A 14,332-nucleotide genomic window follows, 5' to 3' on the forward strand; every position below is an offset into this window, starting at 1 on the left:
TAAATGCTCAAAACTGAATAGCTACAAGAAGGTATTTAGATACACTAGTAAACAAGATTAAGACTAAATCTGCAGAGTACCCAGAAACGTCTTTTACAGTATAGAATTTACTTCCATGTTGACTCAAAGAGTTTCATTTATTATCTCCAAGGTAAGCCATTAGGCACAATAATACTACTGCTTAGCCTTTGACAACAACATGCCCTGTGGGAATAAAGTAAGTGAAGAAATTAACTTATTTTTTTACAGTAACAAACTTTTCACTAAAAATTTTATTTACCACACAGGACTAAAGCAGCAATAGGAAAGAGATTATTTTCATACAACTACTTTTGTATGACTACTACAGGTTTCTACTTCACGACAAGTAGGAATAGTAAAGGAAATCTCACTGAACAGAATACCATTTTCCATGAAGTGACATTGCCAATATGAATGTGAAAGCACTACAGTTAATCTTCATACTAATTGCAAGGGATAGGGGGAAGATCCATACAATGATTTCTCTTACCTGGAATATGTGCTCACTCCTGCTTGAATAAGTGTAGGCATGACAGCTATAAATAAACCAAGTTGCACATCCTGCATCACCAACATGCCAAGCAGTACGCTGCTGTAGTCAATATCCCCTGCACACCAGCAAATTAGTCATGGAAACAGTCATCAGAAACTATCAGAATGCTTACAAACACTCAGAAATCTAGAAAAGGCTCAATCAAATGGAAACCCAATATAGCTCATAATGGGCTGAAGGTCATTCAAAGTAGTCTAGGGACTTTTTTCCCCACTAGTAGGTAAATTTAAATGTTTCCATAAGACATATTAAAATACAAACAAAATATTCATTTGGAACTTCTGTTACACAATAAAATCATAGACTTTGCTTAGCAGTTATGCACTGCATTTAGTGAATTTAGTGAAATCCCTCTACTGAGAGTATACAGGCTTTATTCTAAAGACACACATTCGAGCCAGCATGTGTAAAATATACACCTTGAATTTTGGCACTAGAATGAATATTCTAGAGGGTGAGGAGTACTTTAACACAATTTGTATGAGGGAGATTTAAGTGGAAGAAAGCACAATGTCAAAACTTCCAAAAGGAAACATTTAGAAGTATTTGAGAAGCTAGAAATATGGCCCTTGAAAGTTCTTATTCGAAGAGCTGTTAGCTATAAAAGACCATCTAAACTGGTTTCTGTTTCCTGAAGAAGGATGTGAATTTTTTAAATTAGCCATTCTGCCCTGATGACAGGTAGCAGTGGGCTAATCTGATAACTTTTTAAGAAGTTCAAGGATTCCAGATAGTCAGTAAAGTCAGTTCTCAATGGAGAGCACTGGTTGTACTCCACTGTCTTTGCCCAAAGAGGACTGGCTACGTACAAATCAAGCACACTTCCTAGCAAGAATACACACAACACTGGCCAATGTTAAACATAATGATTGTTTGTAAACCAGGCTTAACTAGCTTCTCTTATAATATTACAAAGTCAAGTTCTTTGCAATTTTATTAGATACTACAGTAACCCATACTTAAAGTCATATTTACCTTCTTTATCTCCTCGGACACTACCTGCAAGAAATCTGGACACCAGTGGTGTGCTTGACAAAGACAAACAAGTGGAAATGAAGACGCTCTGTGTTGGTCTAATTTGGAGCAAGTGTCCCCATAGTAAACCAAAGGCAATCATCAGAACTGTCATGTAGCAGGGTCCTTGCAAAGAGATTTTCCACACCTTGGGAAGAAACCAAGTTCTTATGACACTTTCCTCACTGATTAGTCACAAAGTTTTTCATTACAAATAAGCATTTAAAGATGTGTGATTTGGGGCTGTAGTACTGGGGGACAGAGTAATGGACTGTCACACTGTATCACCTAAAACTCCCAACTTACTACACTGAGTAAACACCCTACCCCAAAAGACTTCCTACGAGAAACCAGGTGAATTTTCTAAAGCTCACGACAAATTAAGGGCCAAATGGTTCAGTATGGGTTCAAAGACACTAGAATTATCAAATGAAAGACCAGTTATTTGATGTGATTCTCAGATGGGGAAAAATGGATGTGGCAAAGGCAATCACCAATACCAGTAACCTGCTCCAAACACAAGCACAAGTGCACAAGCAATTCTAAAGCTGCAATTTACCTACTACAGTTTAAGAACCCTTGAATTACTGATTTTTATCTTGGACTTTAGATGGATTAGAAATAGCACATTAAGCTAAAAGGTTCTTAAATTGCAATGTATTTCAATTAAAGCTTTTCTAGTATCATAAACTTACAATCATCAGTTTAGGAATAGATTACACAGTGCAATTCTTTATATATATATACAGTCTTCACATATTTGTAACCATACTTTCCACTATTCTAGCTAGTTTATAACTTTTTCTTTACAAATTAAGACTAAAAGAAACTTGTATTTTTTGCTGAATTCTGATGCCCATATCATTTAATATTCCAGACTGTGTTAACATACTTGCTTAATCATTTTATTAGCCAGTAGAGTATGTATTATCAATTCAGTATGCAGTACTTAAACCTTCTGATTCTTTTTGTAACAGGAATGGCAAAAATCACTGACACTCCATAACAGCAACTGCACATTACTGCATGTTAAAATAAAGCAGAGATGGGACTGTCAAACTGTGAGAGATTTTTCTAGTAATCAAACTGTTTTACTAAAATAGGGAGTAGATGTAGGGTTTTTTGAGACACTGAATAAATAATGCATTCTGTTCTTTCCAAAGTGCAGAAGCAAATGTCACATTTGTCTTTTCAAAAATGTACAAAGCTACACCAGTGTATTGTAGGAAGTGTGTAAAAATATAAAATATAACTGAAATCTGCAATTCCAGGAATTAGCAATTAAATCCCTTAACACAGAGATATTATAAAAAAAATACCTTTCTTAATCTTTCAGGAGAAAATTCCAGACCAACTAGAAATAGAGTGAAGAATACACCAAACTCTCCTAGTGTCTCCACCTGTACAATAGACTTTGGGGGGAAAAAACATCAGTGCACAGTAGTCAACTTATAATACAAAATTATAAGTACACTACAAAACAAATTGATTCTCGTTATGTTTCCATAGGTAGTTCATTTGCTGCTCATATATCACAAGTTCCCAGAGCACTTTTGGAATGCAATTAGTTTCCCATCACCTGACTGATAGTAAGTGATAATCTGGTGGGAGAGTGCTGGTGACCCAATGTTCACATGTGCATTGATCTTGGTAAGTGTTCAGGAATTATGTCTGATCCAGGGTAGTCTGGCTGGCAACTGCAGATTGAGATGGAGACTCAACTCTTAGTGGGAGCCTGCAGCATGTCAGTGAACTACCAACCTTTGGGATAACCAAGGGCACGAAGGTGAAGAAGGCAGAGAACCTTGTCAATGGTCAGACTGGGAAGTTTCCTTAACAGTAAGCTTCGAAAAAAAATAGGTTATGTAGGCATATACTATTAAATCTCCAAGGCTTGCATTCCAGAAGCTACTTCTTGCTAGTTATATTGGTATAATCTTTCTGCTAGACTGTGGTTGCTGTTCTCTTCTCCATCCAACAGGCTCCACACAACCATCTCTCAGACTAGTACAATTACCAGCCTTTGTGCTACAGAGAGTACAGATCAAACAGCAAGAAAAGTGGCTGTCTTCCTCATCACAAGAGAAAAATGGGGATACTTCTGGCTGGCAATGGACATACCCTCACAGTTCAGTCCGGGGTCAGTTCTGTTCAATAGATACATACATCTATCAATGATCAGAATGGAGGAGGTGAACACACCACTCCCAAGTTTGCTGGTGATAGCAGACTGGGAGGTGATGTTGACTTTTTTGAGGGACAAGATGCCTTGCAGAGGGATATAGATACACTGGAGCATTAGGCAATGATTAATGGGAGGAAATTATTTAGCAATTCAACATGCTGGATTCTGATCCCCTTAGGATGGGGTAATGCTAGGCACAAGTATGGATTAGTAGGGCAGCCCTGCAGAAAGGGATCTGGGGATGCTGGTGGACAGCAGGCTCAGTGTGAGAGACCAGAGGGCAAACCCTGTCCTGGGGTGCATCAAACAGAGCATCACCAGTCACTCAAAATTATCTTGCTGTATTCAGTGTTGAATGGCCTCAGGCCTCCCCTGAAGCACTGTTCTGGGCAGTTCTGGGCCCCACCACGAAGGAAGATGTGAAGGTCCTTGAACGCATCCAGAAGAGGACAAAACTGGTGGAAAGCTGTCCTGTGAGGAACAGCTAAGAACTCTGGGTTTTCCTAGCTTGGAGAAAAGCAGGATGAGGGGCAACCTCATCATTCTCTACAGCTTCGTGAGGAGGGAAAGTGGAGAGGGAGGTGCTGAGCTCTTCTCATGGGTATGCACTGACAGGATGAGTTGGATTGGTTCAAAGCTGCCCCAGGACAGGTTCAGACTGGACATCAGGAAGCATTTCTTCACTGAGAGAGTGGTCAAACCTTGGAACAGGCTTCCTAAAGAGCTGACTGATGCCCCAAGCTTGCCAGTGTTTCAGAGGCATTTAGACAACACCCTTAAAAATATGCTTTAACTTTCAGTCAGCCCTGAAGTGTCAGGCAGTTGATGGGAATAGTCTATTCTATTTTTAAAATCTAATATTTATTTTCTATGTATTTACTGGTCAGAGTAGAAGAAAACAAGGTTTATCATCAATTACAGAAGCAGGGATGAAAACCATCTTTTCTGCCAGATTAGAATCTGCCTGCCTTCTCAGTTCCTCAGATATTCAACTCTTTTAGGAAATGGAGAAGAGACCAAACACAAGAGACTCAGCCAACATGAGTATTATTCAGGTGAATAATGTTTAATCACAACTCCACAAGAAAAAGGCAAGTCACTTAAACTGTCCTAATGAAACTTTTCTCTTATCTGTTCTTACTACATCATCTTCTTCAATGTAAGTCTCTTGAAAATTCATTGTTGGGTCTTTCTCATGCTAAGCTTACAAACTTGTTCTCAGTCTAAGGGGTCAAACTTTCCAGTTATTCTCAACCCAGAAATTATGTACAAAACAGAGGCTGAGATTATTTAATCTCTTCCAGTACAAGATCAACGAAATCCTACAATTTCTACTAATCCCTACTTTTGAGCCCAATAGAAGCCACGTAGGAGCAGATGTTGCAAAGACAGTAAGTTCCAAGTGGTTTCATGTATATCAGTGCAATAGACACATGCAACTTCAGCAGACATTACTGTGCAGCCCTAGCATGTGTTCTGTTTTGCCTGCTGGCTAAACAATCTGTTAATGCACACCAGAGCACTAATCAAAACATGTCCAGTCAAACACAGCTCACGGTTTTGCAGGAGTCGGTAATCAGGATCCACGTGATGGAGCTAAAAAAGTTCAAAAGACTTCAGGAATGTGTGCAGGGTACTGGGAAAAGAAGAGGGGGACTAGGGTGGATGAAAGCACTATTAGGCCAAGCTATGCTCCTTGGGGAACTATTTGTTTTAAATGCTTCCTTCACTGTCAACACTGACTTTTTGCAAGTTTCTGTATATTTTATGTCATTTAAATAATTTGGCTTCAAATTGTGATGCTTTATGATTAAAATAAAAAAGAAAGAAAGAAAAAAAAACTGACATAAAACTTCCACAACACACAACCTTCAGTTTTCACTTTCAACAACTGTCATAATTTTATAGGAGAAAAAAAGATTGAATACAAAATGATTCAAAGACATAAAATTTGAAGCCCTCCTCTTGTAAAGCTTCAGGTTCGGGGGTATCTTTTTTTTTAAATACATTTGAGGTTGGCTATACCATATTCTTTTAAAACTACTTTTAGAGATTTCAACAAATTAAATCAGTCAAGAAGTAACTTGCACACTTACCTTGATACTATTTAGTCCTGAGGGTCCTAAGAGTACTCCACAGATGATATATCCAAACATGGTTGGCAATCCTATTGTTGTGCACAGCCAGCCACATGGCAAAGATAACATTCCTATTGTCACAATATCCTAAAGAGGTAAGATTTACAAAGGCATTAATATGAAGGACACATACATTTGGGATGAAATTGAAGGCTATTATCTTTCAAAAGACAAACAGCACCGTAAAATTAAATGGAGACTACTTCCCGTAAAAAAAGAAAACTTCTGTAAATTAACCTCAGTGATGTTGCAGGTGTAAGAACAGCAGTTTTTCAGATGAAGCAGATGAGGTACTGACCTTAAGTAACTGGAGGACTTTAAATCAGTTTATAAATATTTAAAATATATTATAGAAAGTAGGCAATATCCTGGGAGGAATGACACCTTGCATTAAAACAAGATGGTGAAACAGAACTGTTTTGGGTTTTATAATTAAAACAAAATCTCAATCCAGTTATTCTATATGAAGTATAAATACAATCAAAACTCTACTATGTCTATGTATTTTCCAGTATTCCTTTTTTCATCACAAGGCACAAACAGATAAATTTTCTCTACTGACTACATGCAAGTGGCTTATTAAGCACAGCAGCAGATTTAACACTTTATAGTCTGAGAGAAGGGACAGTGCCCCAAAGGTGCAACAAGAGAAGCTGAATAAAAACAGAGAGGATTCACGTGGCATCATGATCAGTCTTGTGAAGACAAACCTGAGTCACCATAGATGGGGGAGTCATGAATGCTGGGGTAACTTCAGAGACAAATGCTGAAACTATACTCACTACAACCAAGTAGTACTGACTGGCAAACTAGTGGGATTAAATCCAAAAGTGAATGACAAGAATGTCTCTAAAATTATTACCTTTATGAAATGATGATCAGCACGAGGAATGGTTGAATCTCTAGGTTTAGTAAGGATATACTGATTGTTCTGAGAATCAATAAGCATACTAAGACCTAAGTCATCTTCTACTTCTCTTTTTGAAGCATTTCTTTTGGAGTTGGCTTCATCTTCTTCCACCCTTAAAACTGCTTCAAAGTTTACACCTCTTACCTTTAAGAAAAAGAAAACAAATAATCAAACAAAAAAGGGGAGTCAATTAAGCATATCATAAAAAGGGAAAGACTATTAGCTGTGTTTGAAGTTTCTACAGAACTTGTTGACACCAACTAAAAATACTGCAGGTTTCTTCTCTAAAAATCTTTCCATCTCTTTATCAAAACTTGATGTCTTTAAGTAATATTGACGTCTTTAAAAGTAACATCTTACCTTGAACAGAACCAACTGGAGATTACAGAGAGATAGTAATTTTACAAAAATCTGAACTAAAGACTGCACTTCAAGGCAAGAAAAAGTCACTATCCTGTAAATTTGAAGGAAAGATTGACAAGATTATAAGAACTGTTTCTACTCAGTTATTTTCAGGATTTTATTTCTCAGAACAGCAATTCTTGAATGCAGGTTGTAGAGCATTTTTTTTTTTAATTTTTACCTGCTACACTTCACTATTTGGCTATATTTTAATAGAAGCTTGTGTACCTTTATCAGAATATTGATTATGGTATTAAAGCTTCTCTATTCTAAAATTCCACTGTTTCTTGCAATGATGGAGAAGCACACAGTGCTCCAGGTTGCTCGTGATGATTGCTTTTCTTTCACGGATGGAGCTACAAGCAGAAGAGCGGGGAGACGCCGGGAGAGCGCGGCGCTGGCAGCTCCCGGAGCATCAGGAGAGCGCGGGCCGGGCCCGGGCAGGGCTGCTGTACCCCGGCGGGGCAGGAGAGGGCGCTCCCGCCGGCCCCGCCCCGCCCGCCGCCAGGTGCGGCTCCCACGGGGAACGGCCCGGCCGCTCCCACCTGCTGGGCACGAAATAAAAAAGCTGCTTTCGCCTCCTCTCGATTCGAGCACAACTACCAAAAAAAAACCTAACAAAACAACACGCGGCTTGGCTCTCTGCTACAGAGAAACTGGTTTTGCCTCCTCAGCGGAATTCAAGAGCTATGCTCACCTCGGGAGTCAACCTGGAAATCAACAAAAACCTCCAAGAGCAGAAGCCAAATTAACTACAACCCCTGTTTATGCAAACAGGGCCAATTTAGGGAGTCTGTCTGAGGATGGCAAAATGGGACACTAAAATAAACTGACGTATTCCTGGCTCCAGGGACATAGCCTTACCAGAAGGATACTGTCCCATCACGCAACATAAAAACAAGGATCAGTGCAGGTAGGCCAAGGTACAAAACACAGAGGAAGTCAGACGTGGAAGAAGGCAACATGACAATCACATTTCAGGTCTTTCCTTAGAACAATATATCTTTTCCCAGACTGTGAAAACCAACTGCAAGGATTCTTGTTCTCCCATAACCTTCTCAAGAAAATGAAGAAGTGGGGAGAGTGCTTAACATGGTAACTCCATATATATCCTGCCAAGTCCAACCATCACAGTCCCCACCACCACAGAGATGCCGTATCTCTCACGGGCTGTATCAGTGACATGGACGACTCTGGTCCCTGTGAAAGCAGCAGTTGCAGGAAAGATTTTCAAACCAAAACCACAGAAATCACTCGCAAAAGGGAGCAATTGCTCCTGTTATATAACAACTATATAACAAAGGAGAAACACAGTGCAAACACCAACTATAAATAAATGCACTCCAATGAAATGACTGAGTCTAAAGCATCACTTACAGATTTGTTGTCATCAAAGGCGTGCTCTTCTATTTCCTCTTCCAATCTATCAGCTGCCTTCCTGACATCTTCCAGAATTTCATCAAGCATCGACAGGCTTTTGTTTTGGTGCTGCATGTTCTTAAGGGCTTCAACCTGGTGTTTTTCTGCTGCTAAGAGTTCAACATATTCCATTTCTTCCTGTTGAATTTTACAACATACAGATGAAGTGTTGGCAGGCCTTTGAGCAGAAAAATCATTTGACAAATGTGTGCTTCTTTTGACACAAAACATTTTATCAGTGGAATTGCAAAAGCAATATAGACGTCATGAAGGTATTTAAAGATTGCTTTTTCTTGTGCCAATTTTCATCGGGTAAGTAGGCAAGAAAAACAATAACCAAACAAAATATCCACCAATTGTCTTTTCTATTACAGTAAACAGTAGACCTGCCTCAAGGTTGTGATCCAGAAAATACAAAAAAAGGATTTACTTTGAAAAACTCTAGGAAACATTTCAGAGCCAAATAAAGTTTAGAACTTCGTGCTTTTGAAGGGAAGCATAATACCTCGAAAGCATAGCTATACTACCTACAACAAACAAACAAATTAGATGTAAAGCACAACGAATCTTAACTTTACAAGCCCTTTTATAAACATAGGAAGAGGTCTGTTTATGGTTTTCAAAAATTACAGTAACTGTGGAAACGGAAAGAAAAGAGCTAGGGGAGAGATGAGCAGCCAATCACTCTAGCCAAGCTTCTGGTTCATGTTTCCCAAAAAACACTTTTCCTATCAGAATTAAAACTTTTCCCCTTATTTCAGTTTGGGCCTCTTATCAACTTGCATTGACACCTTCTGAAATTACTAGGTTTCTGAAGGAGAAAGAGAAAATATGCTATTATGGTATGAAAATATTTCAGTAAGTTCCCTGATAAAGTTTTGATGTCTCATTTTTCTTTGGATCTTTCAGGTTCAAAAACAGAGCTAAAAAGCTTAATTTACTCACAACTGGGCCTAACACCTTTTACATAGCTACCATGACAGTAACCAAACAATACTCTGTGTACTGACAGAGAACAACTTGAGGGTTTTGGGGAAAAAAGATTCTTTCCTTTTCACGCCTGTATTCTTTTAAAGATTGTTGAAGAACAGCTATGAATTAGGAAACATACACAAGGCAGCGTTCCTTCTTTTCAGTTATATTCAGGATGCTGAGAATACTTGGATGAGAGAGACACTTCTGCTCTTTTAGAAAGCCAATATTATTAAAAAGGAAAAAAACAGGCAAAAAATTTGCAAGCCATCTGTAGGTCTGACTTAACTCCCAGAAAACAAGTTTCTGTCTCCAAATGCCCTGCCCCTGCCACGCCTAGTTAGAAATCAGAGAACACAGGTCTCCTACAGGCTGTGTGTTTTATCTGCCTACCCTCCACAGACATCTTCAATAACCCAAGCTCATAAAATGGTCCTAAATGCCTATGCTTAAATAACGGGAGTGCCTCCTCCTCTACACATTTGCAGATGAACATTTTTCCCCTTGGAACCTGCAAGAACATGCACATAATTTAATAAATTCCTTGATGCCAAGACAAGAATATGTTCAGTACAACCAGCAACTGTAGCCGAACCCTTTTAAAATCCTGACAGTCGGATGAATGCCTCTGATTGTGATGAAACCACAGCATTGGTGTCTGTTGAACTATCTGTTATACCCTAATGGTGAAAGTTACCCAGATCTCAAAATAACTGGAGCTGGGAAGAAAGTAACTATTAATGTGTTTGGCCCAATCTCAACAATTAGTTGTTATGCAATATATAAGTAGGAGACACAGTCACTCTCATACAGCCTCAAGGAAAAGCATTTCCTATCTGTTGCTCTCTGCTAGCAGACATTGCTCAAAAGATGTAAGAAACAGCCCCCATATGAGCTGCAGATTCTCTGCTAATTCAGCAACAACTTAGATCCTCTCAAAAATGGAAGAGGTTTTGGGTGCAAGGAGCCCATCTCAGTCCTTTCCATTGGCCAAGACAAACAGGCTGAACAGAGCTAGAGGCAAACTACATAAAAAATAATTCTCTAATTTCAAAGAAGTTAACCTTCTCTGAATGGCAAGGTAAAAAAGCTTTGAAAAAGTAGGAGTTTAGCTGCAAATTCATTCAATTAATGGAGATAAATGCTTTCGTAGTCTATCAAAGTGGCACCTGTTTCCACTAAGAGACAAGTGTGATAGCAGTAAACTGGGACAACCACAGGTAGTGGCACCCATAAAAAGCACGAATTAATTCAAACCACCTGCCACACGCTAAGCAGGAGTGCATCACAGTACAAACACTGTTCTGCAACTCAGGCTGGGATTGGAGACTCTTGATCACCAGGTACATACCAAGCAACCTCTTAAGCAAAGTAATACAGATAAGGATTGTGCACTTAACAGGAACACCTAAAAACACATGAGCAAAATGAAGTAAGACTTTGCAGCAATGCTGATTCAGAATGCAGTGTTGCTGTTGCCCTCTACTATTTAATCAGAGATGACAAAAGCACATGCAGAAGAAGTTGCATCTTCGCAATACTTGCAAGTTATTTTTTTCCACCCGTGTCTGATGAGAAGGCATCCAAGAAATTAGAAGCTAATTAAAAACTAGGTAAGATTTTGTTGCTTTTTCCTGAACTTCCAAAGACGAAGTTCAGTTTCCTGGGGCAAAAGAAGGCAGAAATAATCTTCAGTGCTTCTTTCTTACTTCTCCCTGCCCCACACCATGAATTACATCTTTTCACAGCAGCAGAACCAGGAAGAAATGCATTAGATACATATACATATCCCAGCACTAATCACTTCCAAGCACTTCAACTCAACAGAAATACAGGGAAGAGTCCAGCACCCCTTACAGTTATTTGTATTTTCCATTCATTCACTGTTTAAAATGTAGATATTCAATGAGTATACCAACAAAATAATCATTACAGTAAAATGAAACTGGGACAAAGTTGGACCTAATGCATGCCCTATGAAGTAAGAACAAGTAAAAAAAAATGCATCCCATGAAATGTTCATCTTTTTGACATGCATTTTTCCATAATCTTTGCTTCTCTTTATACAATAATTATAAGGTTAGAACCACAAATATTCTGTTTAAACAACTACACGCATGACATAAGATGGAAGGTGCAAACGATTGCTCACTCAAGTAAATATTTTGACAATAGAAAAAAAGCCTGCACAATCCACTTCCGCAAAAGTAAGTTTTTGACAGGACACACCTCTAAAACACGTAATTGTACACAAAGGCCTTGTTCTAGGAGAAGCACCATTCTCAAGTTCAAGGATAAATTGCTTCATTATTTTACAGTAACATTACCAAGAATTAGGTAAATGGGAAAGAAGGTTCTGGACAGCCTCACTGCTGCTATTTTACAAGCTCTGAGAAAGAAAAAAGGTGGAAAATCAAGTAAAGCTCATGACAACTTGACAATTTCTATGACATTTCTATACAGCAGAGGCTGGCACTACCATAAAGTATCAATATACAAGTCATATAAACTCATTGGAATACATCTCGACCCAAACTACTCTATTCAAATTTGTTGTAATTCAGTCTTCATTTCCACTGCACAGAATCGCTCTAGTCTGCCAAGTTTACATCCTAATTTCTAATTCCACCAGCCTATCTTGGCACAATTCACTGGACACCTTTCCCACACATAATTTCTTTCCATTTTTACCTGTCAAGATCTGCACATTTTTTACCACAAAAGCCCTTCAGAGACTCTCACGACTCAAATGCTAAATGCCAATTATATTTCTGTTCCTTCCCTTGCTCCCTTGTGCAAGGGGAGCCTCTCCTTTTGGAAGTCAGAAAACAAAGAAAATTCTTAATATATTTCTCCAGTGGCTGAGGAATAGAGAAAGGGAAAGAGCAATTTAAATACCAAATACATTAAATTATATTTTCTCTCAATGGGAGACTTTCAGTACACAGTCTGAGCATTATCAAGTCCAGAAGACAGTGGCAGATTGTGCTCAACCTAATGGGACATGGGAACTCAGACTTTCCATGAAGTATTTGTGTTCAACTGTTACTCATCTGTGTTTTTTTCCTGGCAAAGTTATTTTGGCTGATTCTTTCTTGGAAGCACTGCTTTCCAAACCTGCACTTCTTAGGCTAGGAGTGCAATACTGAGTTTAAAAAATCTAGTCACCTACTGTTTTGCACGTCCATTTTACCTATATCTATACAAACATAGAAATGAAAGGCAGCAAGTCATTCTCTTTTAACTGTGGACTTTGGTTGAGCAATTCTCATTTAAAATGGATTTCACCATTTGATGGCATTATTTCCACTCAGCTAGTGCCACTGACTTGTCTAGTGCAACTGTGCTATGTGCACTCCTTCACTTTTATTCCCCTCCCTTTAACATTCTGTTTGCCACAGGTCTTATAATTATGCTTAGCTTTGAGATAAGAGCTAATGACGGCTAATAAGTTTTAAGCTCTACACCAGAATTACTTGTAAATTTACTAATGAAAACAAATACTACATTAAACAGTAAACATTGCAAGTTTTATGTAGATATCCTTTTTTATTAAAACAGGCTGAAACTGTGCCATAGTAAAATTAAAACTGCAAGTAGAATATGAATACTCTAGTAACAAACAAGAGCAAACCAACCTTAATTGCAGCTTCTCTCAAGGCCTCCAGTCTCTGTCTACTGCTTTCTTTCATGTTTACAACATCTTTGTAATCACCCTGTAGAGCTCTCTGGAGGCCATGGATTGCCTGAAAGACTGAGTTTTCACTTTCATTTAGTTCCTTCTGGAAAATTTCAAAGGTGTGCACCTGGAAAAGTTTCTCTTCATCAGACAGTCCTGCATCCTTCTCAACTGCTCTTATGGCATTTTTTAATTTGTTGAGAACAACGTTCTTTTGGCGCAGAAGACCAGACAGTTTTCTGCAGCTCTCCAACACCCACTGCTTCCTCTGAGTGATAACAGCTCCCTTCCCCCGGTGCAGCTTTATTGCATGCTTCACTACATCTTCACGTTCTGCAGGGTTTGCTAACGGGCCACAAGGCAGCGAAACCAACGTCCACAGGGAAATAAATCCAGTCGCCTTCATTCTTCACTTTATATTGCTCTTAGGAGAAACTGATAATCCACAGCTGGCTCAAAGCTTTCTGCTACATGGTTCCTGCATCTCCAGTATGAGCACCAGGCTGCAAGATAATACCCATCAGTTATCAAACACGGTAATGTTGGGCGATTAGATCAAACAAACGCAGAAAATAAACCCAAGGCTGCCTCCTGCACTACAAGCCTTAGCAGAACACATCTTCTTCACTCAACATTTATGAAAACCAAGAAACAGTCTGAGGTTACTGATAGATTTTTGTTTTCCCTTTGATTATCTCCTAGATAACATTTTGTTTTAAAAGCACTGACTCGAAAGCTTATTCACTTCATATGGTCACTTCTCACATGAAAGAAAATCCTTAAAATATCAGGCCATGATGTCATAGGCTGCGTTTCAACCCAACACTCGAACTCATTATTCTTAGCTATCAGTAAATCTCCTATCCTAAAACATTGTATCATAAAAATTTCTTATTCATAAAGTCTTAGAAGCATTAACAAACTCAACTACACACATTCAACGTAACACAATAATAATAAAACTTAACTGAATCAGATTACATTATAAATCATAACCGTGGAAGAAAGAACACCAAAAGTTCCTGGATTTATGAGTGCT

General features: G+C 38.6%; 1 protein-coding gene across 1 annotated transcript in view; it reads right to left on the reverse strand.

The window, feature by feature from the left end:
- The window catches only part of SLC9D1 (solute carrier family 9 member D1), a 33,587-nt gene that overhangs the window by 17,076 nt on the left and 2,179 nt on the right, over positions 1–14,332 (reverse strand). Inside the window, exons 2-8 of the mRNA XM_014885121.2 lie at positions 13,253–13,796; positions 8,601–8,780; positions 6,774–6,965; positions 5,870–5,998; positions 2,908–3,000; positions 1,550–1,736; positions 512–629 (exon numbers count right to left, since the gene is read on the reverse strand). Coding sequence (XP_014740607.1) covers positions 512–629; positions 1,550–1,736; positions 2,908–3,000; positions 5,870–5,998; positions 6,774–6,965; positions 8,601–8,780; positions 13,253–13,699 — 1,346 coding nt within the window. The 5' untranslated portion in view covers positions 13,700–13,796. The remainder of the gene's footprint in view (positions 1–511; positions 630–1,549; positions 1,737–2,907; positions 3,001–5,869; positions 5,999–6,773; positions 6,966–8,600; positions 8,781–13,252; positions 13,797–14,332) is intronic.

The sequence above is a fragment of the Sturnus vulgaris genome, chromosome 2, assembly GCF_052056855.1.
Source record: "Sturnus vulgaris isolate bStuVul1 chromosome 2, bStuVul1.hap1, whole genome shotgun sequence".
NCBI classification, from domain to species: Eukaryota; Metazoa; Chordata; class Aves; order Passeriformes; family Sturnidae; genus Sturnus; species Sturnus vulgaris.